At 40.4% G+C, this 19546-nt stretch overlaps 1 protein-coding gene across 7 annotated transcripts in view; it reads right to left on the reverse strand.

Annotated features, from left to right (window-relative positions):
• MLIP (muscular LMNA interacting protein) overlaps window positions 1-19546 on the reverse strand; it is a 274040-nt gene that overhangs the window by 15560 nt on the left and 238934 nt on the right. For 6 of the 7 annotated variants that reach the window (XM_029595699.1, XM_029595700.1, XM_029595705.1 and 3 more), the window contains one exon: window positions 3644-3769. In XM_029595699.1, coding sequence (XP_029451559.1) covers window positions 3644-3769 — 126 coding nt within the window. Of the gene's footprint in view, window positions 1-3643; window positions 3770-12937; window positions 13073-19546 lie in introns of those variants that run through there. The other variant, XM_029595702.1, reaches the window with a different exon arrangement.

Below are 19546 nucleotides of genomic sequence, written 5' to 3' on the forward strand. Positions count from 1 at the left end.
CAAAGAACATCTAACAGATCCATAAAATCATAATACAACTAGGAAAGTTCAAAACCTAAAGTAAAAAGTAAATAAAATTTTAAAAAATACTCAAAATTAACAGATCAAAAATTAACATTACCAACTAACTAAAAAAGCAATTATATAAAAAAAAAAAAAAAGAAAACCCCAAAACTCTGGCAAAATCCATCCTACAAAACTTATCCAAAAACAACAGCAAAAAAACAAGCCTTCATCTGCTTATGGAACATTTAACTGATCAACAATTGAACTAAAGCTTTGTGGCAGCAATTGAGAAAAGTCCAGAACAAATTCTTTCTGACTTAATCTCTCACATCCTGAGAACACACAATAGGATTGCTTGAGAGGATCTTAAAGGTCTGAAGGAGCATAGTATGGGTAAACCCAGTAGAAAGATAATTGGGAGGCATACCATGCAGTAATTTAAAAAGCAATATAGATAATTTAAATTGAAGGCAAAACTCAACATGGACCCAAAAAATCCCTAAAAGGCCAATGTGTCAGATAAAAAGAGAACCAATAGTATTTAAGGGAAATGTATTTTAAGTTCCTACATAAGACATATATCACCCCTGTTAGAGCACATAGAGCACATCTAACTGATACGGATTCCTGTGGATGATGTAAAGTTGCCCCTGGATCTCTAGCTCATGTATTTTGGAGCTACCCAAGAGTTCAACTTTTTGGAACAAAATTTCAGGCTATCTTGACCATATCATAGGCCTCACTATTCCTTGTATGGAAAGTATTATTTCATTTGATGACTCTTCAGCGATACTGAATTGTCATGACAAGAGTATGAAAATGTTCCTTAGAAATGTTTTTTTACTAGAAAAAAAGTTGATTTTGAGGGCGTGAAGAAATCTCAGTGGGTCTTCTTATTGGTGTTGGTGCAATCAATTTCAAACTTTAATGCAAATGAAAAACCAGGCAAGCCATGCTTTGTTTCCATGTAGGAGATCTTATTTTTTTTAGTATCTGAATAAGTGTATTCAACCACATTGAGCCAGAAGCCTGGTTCTTGATTCTTAAGCTTTGAACTATTATGTGTTACATAGCGTTTTTTGGGAAGATTGGTGTATCCTATTTGCAGTACGGTGTGGGGTGGGGTAAATGAACAGGAGGAGGAAGGTTTAGAGGGTGTGGATATAGTGGGTAGGGGTGTTGATAGTTTTTGACATGTGTATAGACCTCGGGTGCATAAAAAACAAATACACCTTTTGGCTGGCTTATTCTTAATGTGTTGAACACTAGGAGTATATAGTCCATGTATATATAGGGAAATATATACATGGCTCTGTTCATTTGGATATTGTATATGATCTTTATTGTATTTTACATGATTATTTGAATATTTTCAATAAAAAGTTTTATACATAAAAAGAGAACCAATATAATACCTTCCCAGCTGCCTTTAACCAGTCAATCAGTAGGAAATGATCCACCAAGTCAAAGGCAACAGCAGAGTCAAACAAAAAACACCACTGTTCTGCCACCCCTGAGCCCTGTTAGCCTCTGTCCCACCAGCTAACAGAACCGAGGAGTACATTTGGGAATGCTGAGGTCAGATTGCTACTCATACTCCTGAGTTCTTTTCTCAACAAGGTTCCAAGCTTCCTTTATAGGCCTCCTGAATCTTCCGATAAAAGTAACATACTGCACACAGTCAGCTGCTGTTCAAACATAAATCCATGCACTGGCTGTTGATTGCAGATGAATATTCACAAAGAGTCCACTTTGGAAAAGAACACTTAAGTGCAGAAAAGGAAGTTCCAAAAAGAAAATCATAGATATAGTTACTAGCAAAGCTGCACTCCCTGGCAGCAGGTATTTTTGAACAGGGATCCTCCCTGCACTTTTCAATGAATGAATGGTGCCTGCAAGCTGGACGCAGACTTCTTCCCAGTAGGAAACTGAAAACTCCTCCTGATAAATTTCAAAAACTCCTATGCTGATGCTTTCCTTTAAGGCTCTGTAGGACCTTCTCTCTGGAAGACAGTGTTCCCTATTACTCCCCACCAAGAAAAATCTGCTTTCTCCAACACACTGAAGAATTCTCTCTCGGAAAATTAGGAGTAAAGAACTAACTCCCTTTTCTTTGAGATCTCTGGTTCTTCAGAATATCTCAAGAAATTCACCCTTGGCCCCCCAAGACAACTCTCCCTGTTCCTAAGTGCCTAGAAACCCAACCCTTGGGTCCATAAGCCACCCTTTCATGACCTGAGACAGGAAGACAGGAAGCCTGAACCAACTGGGCTCATGAGTTTTGTTAATCCACTCACTTCAGACAGACACAGTCCATTGGGGAATGTCATACTCACTACTGTACTTCTACTTTTACTGTACTTCTGTGGAGACACTGAAGTCATTACTGAGGGACACTTTGGTGACACCCTTACAATAGTTTATAAAAATAATCAATATTTGTATAGCTAGTAAAATGAGTACTCTTACTGTCCTTCCCACACCCCTAGGATTAAAATTTGCCTTCAGGCGTGCCTCTCCTCTGAAGTGACAAAACCTGTCTAGATAGAGATATTGGAAAGCTCTGACTGCTGTAGACCCCATTTTCATATTAGCAGTGCCTTATATCATGGGGATTATTGATCTAAATCTGTACTGTCATAAATGGCAAATGTAACCACTGTACTTAGTTTCTACAAATATTCAATTTGCAAAACAAAATAAACCATTTCCAATTACATTTTTTAATGATTCCTTCTGAATATTATTATGTCATCTTCTTTCATATTAGAATAATGCTATATCATTTGCTACTGTGTTTCATAACTTGCAACATAAGAATTAATGAGATACGACAGACTTCTTACTGGGTTAGCCAGTGAATTTCTGGACCCTTGATAAATCTGTTCCATCCAACAGTCAGCGCTACGTTACACCTCTCCCTCTGCTCAAAAGACACAGTAACTATCTTCACTATGCTCCCAGTCTAGCATTCATATTCAAATATCTTTTCATTTAATTTGTACAGAAATATTTAATTCTGAAATAAAAATATTCCCTGGCATTTCCCCCTCTGCTTCCAGCTCATTTGGAACCAGAAAGTTGGGCCACAGTGCTATGAATCTTTAAATGCAGCTACCTGGAATTTTTCCTCTTTGTTTATACCTCCCAACTCAACCCAACTATTACATGGACAGTGCTCAACTAGGGGGACAGAAACCATGGAATATAAGTGCAACAACTTAATGTCACCATTGCACAGGCATTGATGATCTCCCTCAAACCATCCCCCCAACATAGGCTTTGGACATTGCTTCCTCAGCCCTGGTTGGTCAGGAGAACAGAAGACGTGCTGGGAATCGAACACAGCTCCTCTACATGAGGGCTTCTCAACAGGAGATCTATTCTGAAAATCAGACTGGCCAGGTGGTCCTTGAGGACTGGATTAAGAACCACTGCTGTACATGGCGGTGCATCCACGGAACAGCCCTTTTAAAAGTTATATCTGTGGGCAAGAAACTGGTTCTGTGGGGCTCTGTGTGAGCGTGTTGTCTTTTTTTCAACGTGAGAGGCAATATATCAAAATTGGTTTGTTTCCAAAGATGCAAATATCTAAAAATATACACAAAATAAAATAAAACTATAGAAAAATACTTACATGCTGCATTTCCTTTCTTGAGGTACCTTCTACATATTTGTTGAAAGGGTTGGGATAGCATGCTTCTTCCTTTTTAAGAATTATCTTTGCTTTCCCTGGTAAAGGACGAATTACCCCAGGCTTTGTCTATATATTTATACCAAATATAAGAAAACAAAATGCAGAAGTTAAATTGATTACATAGATTAGTTTTCAAAACGCTGTACTTATTTCTCAATTTTGACATTTGCTTAGGTACTTTAGAACAAAAATACTACCAAATTAAGTCAGACCAAAAATTCATCTAGCCCAGTACCATGTCTCTGAAAGTAATAAGTACCTTGGTAGTTTTATTCCAACCTATGTATTCATTTTTTTATATATATTAAAACACATATTAACCACAAATTACAGACTCTGTTCTAAGTGGTATACAACATATATAAACACCATAATAAAACCACTCAGTACAAACGATGGATTTGTGCCATGTGAGGATGGCCGAGCAAAGCGTCTGGGCTGGAGCAGTAAGCCACGCTGACTCCAGCCTTTTCTAATGCAATATTCACTTTTATTTACCTTAGCAGTATTTAGCTTACACACAGGGCTGTAGACTGTCTTCCCAATGGATAGTGTACATTAAATCCCATCTGGTTTGGTCAAAATAGTTTTACAGTGTTGCATGCCAACATTAGACCTTGAGAACTCTTTGATGCGCCATCCATGGTGAGCAAGAAGAGCAGAGCATGAAACAATTAATTAGTCTTTATGAGATATTTGACAGAAAAGTCGTAAGTAGAAACTCCACAGTCTTCAATAAAAATGGTCAACTTAAAGTAGGCTAGTGTCCCCCAACGCAATCGCCATGTTTTGCCCCACAGGCTGCATCGGGAGGGACAGTAGACCATGATTTAAAAGGCTTTTAACTGCACATTCTGTTTCTCTATTTGCTCGTGGTCTACTGTCCCTCCCGATGCAGCCTGTGGGGTGAACCATGATGACCGTGTCGGGGGACACTAACCTACTTTTAGTTGACCATTTTTATTGAAGACTGTGGAGTTTCTACATACTAATAAAGATTAAGACTTTTCGGCCAAATATCTCGTAAGGACTAATTAATTATTTCATGCTCTGCTCTTCTCGCTGATTTACTATAGATCGTGGATTTTATCTCCGTTGCTTCTGTGGCTTGACCATCCATGGTGAGAACATCCTTGGTATGGCATGGAGACAAACTATTTGCACTACCTCAGTTTCAGCTTAACATAAAAGAGAAACAAAAATACCCCACTGATCCTCTTACATAGTCATATCTAGCTTTGGAGGAGATCGATTATATTAAAATTATTCAATGATGAACTGAGTTTCCTTGATTTACACCAATGTAAACATTTATAAGCCCCTTCCTTTACATTCTTCTCAGACTTTGTAAACTCACTGGTTATCAGGATATCCATAATGAATACACATGAGATACATTTGCATACAATAGAGGCAGTACATGCAAATATATCTAATACATATTTATTATGGATATTCTAAAAACCAGACCTGTTTGCGGCACTCGAGAATTGGAGTTGCCTACCTTTGAACTAAAACATCATAAAGCTACCATTAACCCAGAGCTGACAAATAATCCAGTTATAAAAGGGACACTTTAGGCAAGGCCTGGATTTCTGACAATCCCATCCTAGTATATTAAGGGGCAGATTTTAAATGTTAACGCGTGTGGCGTACATTTGTGCGTGCTACCCGGCACGCACAAATGTATGCCCGATTTTATATCATGCACGTGCAGCTGTGCACATGTTATAAAATCAGAGGTCGGCACATGCAAGGTGCACCTTGCACGCACCGAGCCCTCGGGGAGACCAGCTGGCTTTCCCCATTCCCTCTGAGGCCGCTCTGAAATCAGAGCGGCCTCAGAGGGAACTTTCCTTGCCACCTCCCCAACTTCCCCTCCCTTCCCCTACCTGTCCTGCCCCCAGCCTGAAAAAAACCCCATACCTTTATTTCACAAGTTATGCCTGCCCCGCCCCCAGACCGCCCATTTTTTCAAGCCCCGGGACTTACACGCGTCCTGAGGCTTTACTCGCGCCGCAAGGCCTTTTGAAAATAGGTCCGGCACGCGTAACCCCCCTAAGTGCATAAATCCTCCTGGATTTATGCGCAAAGGGCTTTTAAAATCTGCCCCTAAGGCTCCTGCAGTGCTGATTTAACATGGTAAAAACAAAGGACTACAAATACTATAATCCTCTGGGAATGGTCTCCAAAGGTCTCTTTCCTTGAACTGGGTCACTTGGCAGCTCAGTAACAGAGAATTATTGAAAAGAAGGATTTTCTTACTACATAGGCTGCTACTTCTTCTTTGGTTTAACAAGAGTTTACCATGACAATATGAAAAGTATATTGAGTGATACAATATCAGGAGCATTACACTGTGATTCACAAGTTCTGGGACATAAGTTTAATAATTTTCTCTGTCATTGACTCTCTTTATGACCTTGGGCAAGTTACTTTATCTCCTTATACGCTGAGACCCAGTTGATAGTAAGGTATTTGTCTAAATTAGGCTTTATAAATACTTTTCTTTATTTTTAATAAAATTGTAATTTCTAAAATTACTTCATAAAACAACCATGTGCTATTATACTATTACACTTTACTTCTGTTTGAGCAGTACTTTGCCAGATATTGCCAAATACAGTATATATACTCATGTATAGGCTGAGAAATTTCTTCAATAAAATCAGCCTTTAAAAATGCTTTCAGCTTATGTGTGCATGATAGCAAAATTTTAGACAAAAAACTGGCTGCCATGAGTTGTTGGTGTATGTCATGATGGGTCCATCACTGTTGGCTATGAATTAGCATTTCAGAGCAAATATAAATGCAAAAGTATAAAATTGGCTGTGATACCTGGCAGCTTGACATCAGTGCTGCAGTCTTTTGATATATGCCTAAACAAGCCCTTCCAGGATTGTGTAATAAGGGTGTGGCAGGAGCGGATGTGATCTGGAGACTCATGTGTGATCAAAGGTGGGAATTATGGAAGCCTGATATTGACCTTGTTGCAAAATGGGTCAAAGATGCATTGGATGATATTCCTTCAGGCATGGTTTGCCGTTCTTTCTTGAAGTGTAGCATAAGCAATGCCATTGATGGCACTGAAGATGATGTCCTGTATGCAAGTGATGTTGATGAAAATGGCAAAAAATGCAAAGATGACAAAGAAAATGATGTTAACGTATTCCAATGAGATAACTGATGCTGATTTTGAGCAACTATTTGGTACCACAGATGGCAAAGTTGACGATTTTGAAGGATTTTAGTGACTTATATGGAGATGTATTTTATTTAAAAAATGGATGTTCAATAAAGTTATGTTTAAAAAGAATGGCAATTTCTAACAGTTCATTGTAAGCACCATTGTAGGCTATCAAATTTTGAACCTCAGTCTATACGTGGGTTTTCATAGCATGTGTAACTAGAAAAAAAGTTTCAATTTAAAATTCATTTCATGGGGACCCTAATTCATTTCTCTAGTTTCAAAATGAAAACAAAAATGTTTTTTTAGTTTGATTAATTTTCATTTGCCATTAAAGTCAATGGGGGAAGCATTACAGGTAATTTTCAGCCTATATTGGACTTCAGAATAGGGATTTTCTAATCAATTGTCTTAAAACTTGTAGGAAGAAATCAACAGAAGAGGAAAAGAACTCCAAGGTACCTAGAAAGACTGAAGAGACTAGAAAGTGGCATCAAAAGTGGCATGAATAGCCTCCAACTCTGTATAAAGGCAACAGGGTACCAGCATTGGGGAGATTTCACCAAGTCAATGTAAGAGGAGCAAAGAAGCAGAAAAAGTGGGACGAACACCCCCAGGCTCCAATAGAGGGCAGCAACAATGCCATGAACCCTTCTTAATGGCATCTTATGTGGCAAACTGGCAACGAAAGTGGTTTTAATACATCCTAAAGCAGCATGAAAGGGGACAAAGCAGAAAAGGCAATGATAAAACCTCCAAGACAGGTACTGATAAAGGGGCCAAGCAGCACAAAGAGTGGCTGGAAGGCTCCAAAGCAGCACGAGAGGTGCAAAGCAGCCCCTCCATGTGTTAGGTCTGGGATACAACAGCAGGGCACAGTGGCAAAGGGAGCTGTAAGATGTAAGGTCTGGGCATAAAAGGAAGACTGTGTGGCACAAAGACCCCCAAGATGCAGGGTGGAATTTAGATTTCTCATACAATGGCTTTGTCAAAAGTAAAGTTATTATAATTATTAGTACATTACAAAGGCTTCTCTAATGATTGTGGGGTGGTTTTCCAAGAAAGTAGTGACAGCCACTTTATTTAGACCATTTCAAACATGATTGCCTTCAACTTGTTCTATTTCCTGAATTTCTGGTTTTCCATCAAATCTCTGGCAACACGCTAAAGTTTATCACATTCAGAACATTGAAATGGTTATGCTTGAGTATCTTTTGTCTTGTGCCGGTATTTTCTCTTTCAGAATGAGGGCTTTTTTGGGCAAAACATATTTCCCAAATCCTCTACCTAAAGCCTGGCTGTTGCACTTTCTCATTTATTGGTTTCGCATGAGTTCCCTCTTACTACTTTAACTTGGTATGGCATTCAGATCACTAAATGGTTTCTCTTGAGCATCTTTTGTCTTGTAACAGCAGTTCTCCCTCTGAATGAAGGATTTTTGGAGAAACCACTTCAGTTTAATCAAACATACAACAAAGTGGGTGAACCATGATGAGATTGTTGAAGGAAAGGAAGAACCATAGAACAGGTTTTGGGCTCTGGTAATGAAAACTGTCTTTTTTTTTTTTTTTTTTACTTCTTTCAAAGTATAATAAACTAATAAAAGATCAAGTGTAGGAAGAACACCCCAAGGCTCCAAAAGAGCAGTGTGATGAACCATTTATGGCATCTCATGGGCAAACTGGCACTGAAAGTGACATTATCATTCTAAGCCAGCAAGAAGGGGGAACAAAGCAGAAGCATTGGTAGAAAACCCTCCAAAGCAGGCACTGATAAAGGGGCCAAGCAGTTCAAAGAGTGGCTTCAAGGTTCCAGAGCACCATGAAATGTGCAAAGCAGCTCGCCCAGACTAGCAAGGAGTTAGGTCTGGGGGTATAACAGCAAGGCATAGTGGCAAAGGAAACTCCACAGTGTAAAGTCTAGGCAAGGAAGCAAGGCTGAGTGGCACAAAAACCCCCAAGGTGCAGGGTGGAATTTAGATTTTTTTGTAAAATGGGTTTGCCAAATGTAAAAGTTATTATCACAATTAGTACATCACAAAGGTTTCTCTAATGATTGTGGGGTGGTTTTCCAGGAATGTAGTGAGGGCTGCATTATTTAGAGACCATTTCATACATCATTGAGCTACCCCCAGCCTGTTCCATTTCCTGATTTTCTAGTTTTGCATGAAATCCCTGAACTGCTCTACGTTTTATCCCATGCTACATCAAAATGGTTTCTCTTGAACATCTTTTGTGATGTGCTAAGAGTGATAATAACCAGACTTTACACTTGAAGTTAAACTTTGTGCCTCTTGACCCCTTTATCAGTTCATGCCTTTGAGGATTTTCTGCCACCTTTTCTGCTTTGTTGCCCTGTCATGTTGATTTAGGATTCTAATGCCAATTTCAATGCCAGTTTGCCACTTGAGATACCATCAGGGGTTCATGGCACTGTTGCTGATAAGTGATAATCTCTTTTAAAGCCTTGGAGTGTTCCTCCTACACTTGATCTCTATTTGGTTTGCTATACTGGGACTACTTTTTAGGTTATTGCTGGCACTGCCAGTGTCATTGCCAACCTGGCCAATTTTGGACACATTTACATTTACTTTACCTACTCTGCCTTTCTCTAAACCTGGAATGATTGTTTTTATATCAGTGGGGATGTGAAGATTACAATGATTTAATATTTTACATCAGTATTGTAGTGCCCTCTGACTGTGCCAATACTATGCTGCTGTGTGGAGACCATAGAGAAACTGCTACAGTGAGTGTCACACTGTCTGTTCTGAACTACTTGTCTGACACAGACAGGCTTCACAACACAGCTTGCTATGCTGCACTCTCTTCCCTGCCCTCACTGCTCACACTATGCCTGCTGCCAAGCAAACAGAGAATAAATGACTAATCTCAAGTGTACCTAAGGCTTCAATCACCTGAAAAACAGAACAGCAACTGCAAGCAAAGAAACACTAATCTGTTATGAGACACAAATATTGTGATGCAGAGCTGCCTCACTGGTCTTCCTCTCCTGTGTGACAGAGTGACTGCTGCTGGCACAGTGAGATTATAAAATATGCTGCAGCAAAAAACTTTAACAAGAACTCAGAGAGAGAGCTCAGAGCTATGCTTTCAAACAGGCAATGTCTTGAGAAGCAATGTAAAGCAATCTTTGACATGCTCAGTCTTCAAGATCAGCATTGCAGTTTCACTGTTTCTGGTCTGCAGCAATAGATCAGACTGGCTAATTGCTGCACTGTGATACGTCATTCCTCTTGTCTCTTTGAGAACATGCTCATCCTCCCCTTCTCTGCTGACTGCCTACTCTACACTGTATCAATTTGTAACTGTTGCTTTCCTATGATTTCAATGAGTCCATTGACAATAATGGCTTATAGAAATCATTCTATTTAAAACTAATGAAACAAATAGGATTCTGTAGGCCCCTTCAGTTAATTTTGGGGACTCACAAAAGAAAAAAATTGGCTCTTATTTGTTTTGTTTTTCTATTTCATTTTAAACTAATGCATATATATAGCTAGTTTCTCATTTTACCGGTTTGGGAGGATAAAAAACTATTGTCAGCATGTACATGAATAGGCGTATATACTAGTATATAAAATATTTTGCAGTTATGAGTTTGAGCTACCCATGCCTTCAATATTTGTGGGAGGTGGTGATCAATGCAAACTGGAAAGTTGTGTCCCCAATTGACTGATGCTACACCACATATATACATATTAAACTTTCCCTTTTTGCTCTATTAAGTACAAATACTTATTAAATATCTAAACAATCACTGTTCTTACATTCATAATAAATAAAGCATTCTTAAAGCTAATTAGTTAATTTACTTAATTTGATAAACCGCTTTTCCTCCAATTAAGTACCAAGGTGGTATACACGCAAAGGAAATAAAACATGTACAACAAATTTAACACATAAAATCAACAATACAATCCAAGAGTATACATAGATAAAAACCATCAAAACATAGAAGACAACAAATAAAATATTTACAACAAAATAACCGAATTAAAATCATATTTAATCACAGTTCAGAATATAATTGGTTAAAACTGTCAGAAAAGTTCATGTTTATCAAGAATTATTCCTTAAAGGCCTTATTAAAAAGAAAAGTTTTGAGCTTTTTCTAAACCAACAATAATCTTTTTCAAGTCGCAGTGTAAGGGGAAGTGAATTCCAGAAAGATGGGGTTAGGAAAGAAAACTATTTTTCTAGTATGTTCTAATCTAATTTCCCTAAAAGTGGGTACTTTTTAGCACTCCTGTTGGGATGAGCACAAACTACAAGTATAGGAGATTAGCATATTAGCAAGATAGGTAGGGCTACTTCATTGAAGGGCCTTGAATGTGAGATGAATGCTTTCTGCATACAAATTTGTCATCATTTTTAATATTCATGTTTGCCTATAGTCATGGGGTTCTGTTAAAACCAAAGACTACATGCATTGTCTATCAAATCTATTTAGAAAAATAGTAGTCAAGTGCTGCACTAAACAAAGTCATAGAATATAGCAATTGGCTTTTAAGATAGTTACAACAGAAAAGAAATACCGTATATTATCTGAGAAACTGCACAGACTAGCAAGTTCCTCACCAGTGCCTTAGAACATTAATTTACTCCACACACAGCACGGCTGGTAGAGTCAAGAGCCTGGAAAATTAATATTTTGAGCAAAGGAGCTTGTACTGCAGCTTTAAAACTGGTTGAAATCAATTTCAGCTACACTGAATGAATGTTAAATGAGGACTGAGCAGTATGTTATTCCAAAAGGGCTCTCTTCTACTATCAATCTCGAAACTTTTCACCAGCACCAAATTCACTAAAATGTATTAAAAAAAAAAAGTACCATAATCAAAAAAGTACATACAGTTTTAAAAGCAATCGGTCAAGAAGGCTTGCCTTTAAATTCAATGAACAAAAAGAACTGCACACAGTATTAAAGCAATTAAATGGCTGTGTAAATTTTCAAATGGAAGGTCACTAGAGGTTTTGGAACTTTGCACAAAAAGCTATGTAGTTTGTGGGAATTGGGAAAGCAGCCAGTAGTAGTACTGTTAGAGTCACACCCACTTAGTTATTGGCGATCAGGTAGATCCTAGGGGTGTGCATTCGGATTGACCGCATTAGTAAAACGCAACTCATATTTTTTTTTTACTTAAAAAATTGATTCGACATAAACGATCGGATTTCCCACATATCGAACATAGATATGTTCGATATGTGGGAAATCGCGATTGTTGAGCCAAAATAAAAATATAAACCCCCCCACCCTCCTTAATCCCCCCCCCCCCCGACTTACCACAACTCCCTGGTGATGGAGCGAGGAGTGAGGACGCCATTTCTGCAATCCTTGGCGAGAAGCATGTGACGTCGGCGGCACGTCGAGTGACGCCGGCGTCACGTGATTCCCGGCTCGTTCGCGCCGGACGGCTCGTTCGGCCCAAAAAGAACTTTTGGCCAGCTTGAGAGGGTCAGGAGGCCCCCCCAAGCTGGCCAAAAGTTCTTTTTGGGCCGAACGAGCCGTCCGGCGCGAACTTGCAGGGAATCACGTGACGTCGCGTCTGAGTGACGCGGCGCCACGTGATTCCCGGCGAGTTCGCGCCGGACGGCTCGTTCGGCCCAAAAAGAACTTTTGGCCAGCTTGGGGGGGTCAGGAGGCCCCCCCAAGCTGGCCAAAAGTTCTTTTTGGGCCGAACGAGCCGTCCGGCGCGAACGAGCCGGGAATCACGTGACGCCGCGTCACTCGACGTGCCACCGACGTCACATGCTTCTCGCCAAGGATTGCAGAAATGACGTCCTCACTCCTCGCTCGATCACCAGGGAGTTGTGGTAAGTCTGGGGGGGGGGATTAAGGAGGGTGAGGGGGTTTAAATTTTTTTTTTGCACATATGTACATATACCCAACTCATTGGATTTTTTTTATGTCCATATTGGCCGCAAGTGGGACCCCCTTTCGGACATAAAAAATATGAACATAAAATTTTGCTCTGCACATCCCTAGTAGATCCATCCTGTCCACTCAGCTGTTTTTAAGTGTTAGCCCGCAGGTAGTTCTCTGCTGGTATTTCTTTTGCTTTAGAGGACAGAGTCTGAGCAGAGTCACGCTTTAAGGGCTGCTTTGTTTGCTCTCTGCTATAAATATAGCAGAATGATGAATCTAGGCCTAGCTTGTACCTGAGGGAATAGAGGATAAAGTAATATAAAAGCCGAGAGTATGTGTGTAATTTCCATGATTTCACGCATACATTTCACATGGGAAAAAAAAGAAAGGGTTAAGAGCAGTTTGGGACAGAGTTCAAAAGAACATGTGATAGTTTCTATTTTGTAAAGAAAAATTTCACATATATATTACTGAACTTATTCATACACTTTCACATCTGGTAATTGGCTCGTACAAGTGAAATCAGACTTGTCTATAATTTTTTGGTGAGAGGTCTGGGTGAACTAAGGGAGATTCAGGGTGAAGTGCTAGAGGATGTAGGCGTACTGGAGAAGGATTGGGTGAACTGGCGGAGGTAACAAACTAGTTATTCCATGTATATACGCAAGTAATTATTTTCAAAATAGTATCAGCACATACATTATAAAATACCTGCCTCTGAGTATAAATTGGGGTTATAATGTGTACATATTTTTTTTTACATGCCTATAATACACAAGTATATTTTTATAAAATAGGTAAACTATGTCTTTTCTTGCATTGCAAATAGAGGGCCGGATTTTCAAAGGGTTATGCACGCTGGGCCTATTTTCAAAAGGCCCGGCAACACGCGTAAAGCCATTTGCCGCTGTGCGGGGGATCGAATGCCAGCCACTTACTTCAGCCCCAGGGCTGAAGTAAGTTTTGAAACAAGAAAAAAAAATAGAAAAAGGTAGGGGGAATGTAGGGGATGGGAAGGGAAGGTGGGGTAGGGGGTAAGGAACGGGGAAGGCAGCGCAGCTCGGCGCGGGCTCGGCAAGGGCTCAGTGCGGGCTCGGCACGCACAAGGTGCACAATTGTGCACCCCCTTGTGCGTGCAGATTTTCAAAGCCCTATGCGAGTAAATCCAGGGGAACATCACAACATGATATTAAAATATTAGCGTAAACAAAAACACAAAGCTGGAGCATATCTCCAATCACAATCTCCCCAAACAATTCCAATAAATTAAAACTGAATATACTCTTAAATCATAGACAACCCAATTTAGGCAAAAGCTTACTCAAATAGATCAAATTCAACATTTTTATATAATGTTGAATTTGATTGTTTCATTTTTTGAGATCTCCTTGACACACATCTGCTTTGTGCCAAGGGGTGAGATTGTTATTGTGGATACATTTCTATTTGGGCATCCTTGCATTACAACCACTATATGAAGGCATGTATGGGGTGCTTACTTGATTGAAAGCTATATTAGAAGCTGGTGAAGACAAGGTGTTGGTGGGGGTTAGGTTATAGGGAGTTCTATTTGGTTGGGTTTAAGGGGATGGGGTGGAAAGATTGTTTATTAATGTGGGGTTTGTGTTATTCATAAAATTAGTGACAACACACCATTTGAATGGCCTTTATGGATGTGTGGAGTAGGAGCTATTGGTATGGAGAGAGTCATATCTTCTAGTAACATCATCAGAGGAATATAGGGCCAATTATGTTGTGACTCTGCAACCTGGCAAATGTTCAAGGGCAGATTGCAGAAAAATATCAGCCCAGGGGATTTCTTTCAAAACCGGCCCACGAGGTATCTGACTCTCTCATGCACTTTCTCTGCAGCATGGGGCAGATATTCAGGGATTTACATGCGTAGAGGGGTTACGCATGCCGGGCCTATTTTCAAAAGGCCCCGCGGCATGCCTAAAGCACCAGGACAAGTGTATGTCCCGAGGCTTTTCTGAATGGGTGGTCCAGGAGGTGTGGCCGAGGACTCCGGCACTGTGGCCGGGGGATCACACGCCAGCACAGCACTCGGCCAGCAGGTGTAACTTCCAAAACAAAGGTATTTTTTTTCGGGCTTTTAGGGGAAGGGAGGGGAAGGTGGGGGAGGAATGGGGGAAAGCCAGCTGGTCTCGCTGAAGGCTCGGCGCGTGCAAGGTGCACTAGTCTGCACCCCTTTGTGCGCCCGACCCCTGATTTTATAACATGCGCATGTACCTTTTAAAATCTACCCCCACCCCGCGAGTTCCTGGGGTGGGGGTGGGGGAGAGAGAGAGTGAATGAGCGAGCAAACACACATGCTTGCTCGCTCATTCCCTCTTTCTCTCCCCCACCCCGGGAACTCGCGGCAGCAGCAGCTTCCTCCCAACGCTAACCTCCTTCATTTTCAGCCCTCGCGGAGAAGGAGTCCCATCGGCCGCGGTTGAAGCTCTTCAGTTTTCTCCGAGCCGCGCTGCAGTCTTCTTTTCTTCAGGCCGATGCCGAGCGCACTAGCGTGGCCTCTTCTTGCCGCGCAGGCACCCAATACTCTCCACTTCCTCTTCCAGGCCGCGGGGGGGGGGGGGGGGGGGCGTGTGTGTGTGTGTGTGAGAGATTGCATGTATGTGAATGATTGAGAGCCTGTACATGTGAAAGAGAGTATGTCTGTGATTGAGAGCCTGCCTGAGAGAGAGAGAGAGCATGAATGTAAGTGTATGATTGAGAACCTGTATGTGTAAGTTTGTGATTGAAAACCTGTTTGTGTGAAAGAGTATGTGTGTATGATTGAGATCCTTTGTGTGAGAGAAATCATGTGTATGTATGATTAAGAGCCTGTGTTTAAATGAGAGAGAGAGACCATGTGTGTCTGTGTGTGATTGAGAGCTGATTTAGGTGAGGGAGCATGTGAGTATGTGATTGAGAGCCTGTGTGTAAATGAGAGAAAGAAAGGACATGTTTGTAAGCATGTGAATGAGAGTCTGTGTGTGAGAGAAAAAGACAGCATGTATTTATGTGATTGAAAGCCTGTGTGTGTAAGCGTGAAAAGATAGACAGCATGTGTGTGTAAATGTGTAATTAAGAGCCTATATAAGTGAGAGAGAAAAAACATGTATATGTGATCACTGAGAGCATGTGTGTATAGGTGTGTCATTGAGAGCCAGTGTGAGAGAGAGGGCTGGTATGTGACTGAGAGAGGAGAAAGTTCCAAGCAAACCACACCGCCTCCTGCTAATTCAGAACAATCTCAGGACACCTGGATATCAAACGTTCCCAGGTATGCAGAGCAAAAAAAATTTTGTATCATTATTTTTCATTACTGGGTCTTTGTGTCTGCTATTTTGAAATATTTTGTTGGTATCTGGAAATGTTTTATATGAGTTTTTAATTATTGGATATTCCACTCATCAGCTGTTTCGAAATATGTTCTTTTTGTTAGTACAGTTTTACTGCTGATGATTTTATATTTCTTGATTTGTTTTATAAGGATGGGTGATGTTTCTTTTTTCCTTTGTTACACTGCATACAGAGACTCTGGCTTGTTGCAGTTTCCAGTTCAGTTTTTTCTGCATGCTTCTTGTTATACGTTTTGGTCTCTTTATTCTATGTTAGGTGAGGGTCAGCACATGTGATTCAGGTGAGGTTTTCTGCTGGCGTGTAGTTTCTGTGTAGGACTCTATAGCAGCCTGACTTGGTCCGTTTTCCTAATAGGAGATGTATTGGTGTCTTAAGGCCTGGTGTAATATTTTCAGAGACTTATTGTACTTTAAAAGTGTGATCTTACATAAAATGCACACATTTACTTGTATTTAGTTCTAAACATATTGTATGGCTCTCATGGAATTACATTTTAAAATATGTGGCGTTTATGGCTCTCTCAGCCAAAAAGGTTCCTGACCCCTGCCCTAAAGCATGCCAAGTCGACTCTGGAACCTGACAGAATTAAGTCTAAATATCACCAGAACAAATGTCACATTTTCCCTTAATAACTATGAAATAGAGCATAATTTAGACCAGCAGTGAATAAACAAAGTTGTAGACCCCGTTCCATCCATTCAAATCAGTTAGCATACACACACAAATATCCTGGTCTGGTCAACCAAGCAGCTCTTGAACTAGTGAAAGTAATGAGACAACTACACTGCCAGCCAGTGTCAGACATACACATATGCTCAGTCATACAAACAGATTTAGAGAGTGGGGTTGTAGTCTAGTGCTCAGAGCAATGGGCCCTGAACCCTGAAAGCTGGCGTTCAATTCCTACTTAGGGATTGCTAAAGGCAATTTACCTGTAGGGAATATGATAGTGGTCTTTAAAATCATAAGAGGTCTAGCACAGCTAGATATGAATTGGCCATTTAGTCTTTCAGATAATAGAAGGACTTGGGGGCACTCCATGAAGTTAACAAGTAGCACATTTAAAACTAATTGGAGAACATTTTTATTCACTCAATGCACAATTATGCCATTGGATGTGGTTAGTGCAGTTAGTGTAGCTGGGTTTAAAAATGGTTTGGATAAGTTCTTGGAGGAGAAGTCCATTAACTGCTATTAATCAAGTTGATTTAGGGAATAGCCACTGCTATTACTGGCATCAGTTTTTGACCTTTAGACAGGAACTGTTGACAATGGGATTTACATTTACCCTCAGATATCCCTGTAAATGTATTGTTAAGAAACATCAGGGTGTTTATATATTCTTTATTCCTGATCATCTTGGAATTTTTTTTGAGCAAAAAAGATTAGCCATGTCACCAAGTACAATCCAGTGAAATATAATTAACAGGATTACAATGCATGTTTTGGATTATATTAGTTTTCTGATTTTTCTCCCCTTAGTTTGCTGTGCCTCTGTTATTAAATAGATAATATAGTAATGATATCCTTTGATTAGATCATAATTAGACCAATATATGTTATTTGAAGGTAAACATTTGGATTTATAATTTGAATATTATGGTGTAATTATATACCTATTTTTGTTGTCTAATTTTGAAAAATCAATAAAAATTATAAATTACAAAGGAAAAAAAAAAAGAATGGGATCTAATTAATGTTTGGGTACTTGTAGCCTGGATTGGCCACTGTTGGAAACAAGATGCTGGGTTTGATGCATCTTTGGTCTGACCCAATATGGCAATTTCTTATGTTCTTCAAAAGCTTTCTAATCTAAGATAATCCTTTTCCACATGAAGGGAAGAGAGTTCCAGAGAATAGATGTGGTTCAGGAAAAAGTTCAGCCTAATTCATTCCATTTTTATGTTGTTTAATTCATTTCTATTAAAGTCAATAGGGGAATCAATGCATGCTATTTTGGACTCGTAACTCTGGGGTTTTCTACCCAAAATTTAATGAGACTTTACAGGCAAGAAACAGAAGAAGAGGGAACAGCATTCCAATACAACAAAGATGGAGCATAAACACTCTAAGGCCTAAAGATAACAAAAGTGACATGAATAGTCCAAGGCAATGAGGGAGGGGTAAAACAGAACAAAGGCATTAAACCCACCAAAGCGGGAGGGAGACAAAAAACAGTGACATGAGCAACTCAAGGCATAGAAAGATGGGTGTGACAGAGAGCACAGTGAAGGGCTAGACAACAATAGGAATGGCATCAAAACCCCAAGGCACAGAGTGCAGATTGAGGCACCTTCATATGGCTTAAATGCTTAACTTTACACCACTGCTTTGCAACAAGTAACATTACATGCATATATTTAGCTGCCTAATATCGCAATATTCAAAGACAATTTATGACATCACCTTGTTTCTAAAATTAGTAGCACATTAAAATAGTATGGCAGATAATCAAAAAGAATGTATAAGGGGAGTTAATCACATGATATGTGACTGAAAGAAAACAAAGTAAAGTAAAATCTAGAAACATTACAAGAGAAAAATCACCTGAACCGCTCTCAAATTCTTAAATCTACCAATAGTAGAAGGGAAAAGAGACAATGTTTATATTTGGTGAAGGATTTACATTGTAGCCTAGTGATTAGAGCAGCAGGATGTGAATCAGGGATCAAATCCTGCTGATACTCCTTGTGACCTTGGTAAGTCACTTTATACTCTGTTGCCTCAGGTAAAAACTTAAGGTCCAGATTTTCAAAGCTCTATGTGCGTAAATCCAGTGGATTTACATGCATAGAGGGGGTTACGCATGCCAGGCCTATTTTATAAAGGCCCGCGATGCGCGTAAAGCCCCGGGACGCATCTAAGTCCCGGAGCTTCGAAAAAGGGGCAGGGAGGGGGTGGGGAGGGGTGGTCCAGGGGCAGGGCAGGGTCAGAGGGGGGTTTAGGATAGGGCTAGGGGGGATAGGTTAGGGAAGGGGTGGGAAGGTTAGATTAGGGGGGAAGGGAAGTTCCCTCACAGGCCGCTCCGATATTGGAGCGCCTGGGAGGGAACGGGGAAGGCCGTGGGCAACAATGCACACAATGTGCACTAGTGTGCACTCCCTTGTGCGCGCTGACCCCCAATTTTATAACATGCGCGGGGGTTCCGGGGGCTTGGCAAGGCCAGAGGCCTCCGGCACAGCGGCCATTTTCCGCTGTGTTGGAGGATCGCGTGCCGGCAGTCTGCCAGTGCACCAACTTGCACCTGCCCGGAGGAAGGTGTAAAAGGTAAGATAGAGGTCGGGGGGGGAAGGGTTAGAATAGGGCTAACAGGTGGGAAGGTTAGGAGAAGGAGTGGGAAGGATAGAGTAGAGGGAGGGAATGGGTGAAGGCCACGGATAACGGCGAGCGCAGGATGCACA

Source organism: Rhinatrema bivittatum, chromosome 3 (assembly GCF_901001135.1).
Source record: "Rhinatrema bivittatum chromosome 3, aRhiBiv1.1, whole genome shotgun sequence".
NCBI lineage: Eukaryota > Metazoa > Chordata > Amphibia > Gymnophiona > Rhinatrematidae > Rhinatrema > Rhinatrema bivittatum.